This window comes from Charadrius vociferus, unplaced genomic scaffold, assembly GCF_000708025.1.
Source record: "Charadrius vociferus isolate BGI_N301 unplaced genomic scaffold, ASM70802v2 scaffold31, whole genome shotgun sequence".
NCBI classification, from domain to species: Eukaryota; Metazoa; Chordata; class Aves; order Charadriiformes; family Charadriidae; genus Charadrius; species Charadrius vociferus.
This window is the reverse complement of record NW_009646966.1, coordinates 2,366,318-2,367,195: the sequence shown is the minus strand read 5'-3', so window position 1 is coordinate 2,367,195 and position 878 is coordinate 2,366,318. Positions and strand designations below refer to the sequence as shown.

General features: G+C 57.4%; 1 protein-coding gene across 1 annotated transcript in view; it reads left to right on the top strand.

Moving 5' to 3' along the window:
* The first annotated feature begins 392 nt into the window (after positions 1–392).
* The window catches only part of TAC1 (tachykinin, precursor 1), a 5,901-nt gene continuing 5,415 nt past the window's right edge, over positions 393–878 (top strand). Inside the window, exon 1 of the mRNA XM_009895360.1 lies at positions 393–464. Coding sequence (XP_009893662.1) covers positions 393–464 — 72 coding nt within the window. The remainder of the gene's footprint in view (positions 465–878) is intronic.

Sequence of the window (878 nt, the reverse complement as noted above, 5' to 3'; positions counted from 1 at the left end):
GATAAAACCGGGGGTAATTGCATTTAGGCAAATGAGGCTGCCTCGGCCCTCCCCGTCTCCAGGTATATAAAGTGGGGAGCGCTCCCGCCGACGGTCAATGCTCACGGAGAGCAGCGGCCGCCCTCCCCGGTGCAGACGGTGCGTGTCCGTCCGTCCGTCCGTCCGTCCGCCCGCGCGCGTGTCCGACCGTCCGTGTGTACCTATATGCATGAGGGTGGGCTTGTCTATATGCTTGTGAGGGTGTGTGCTTCTGTGTGTCTGTCTATATGCGTGTGCGGGGGGGGTCCTATGTGTCTGCATCTATGGAGGGGGGTGCCTATACACGCTTGTGTGTCCACACGTGTGTCTCTGTGTGTGCAAGGATGCTTTTGTGCCTGTCCCGCTGTATCGGGATGTGCGAAGGGATGTGTGTGTACCTCCAGACACGTGTGTCTCCGTGTGTGTGTGGAGATCTGTATCTCCGCGTAAGTGTGTGCGTCGAAGTTGTGAAGCTGTTCGTGTGAGTTTATAACTAGATGTGTGCGTACCTGGAGATGTGTGTGCGGGGGGTGTACCTCGTTGTGTGTGTATGTGGGAAGGTGTGAGTATCTAGATGTATATCTACGTGTGAGGGTGTGCGTATGTCTAACTCCGTGTGTGTGGATGGGTACCTCCGGATGCGCCTCTCTGCGCGCTGCGATGTACATCTAGCTGCATACGAGTCTATATGTGTGGGGCGAGTGCACATCCAGCGGTGTATGCAGCTGTCGGGGTGTGTGGGGCGGGTGTAACTAGGTGCCTGTATGTCTGTATGGGCGAGGGAGTGTGCATCGGGGGATGTGAACGTGTGTCTGTGTAAGAGTGTCCGTGCAGGGCTGTGTGTGTGCGCGCCCCTGGCC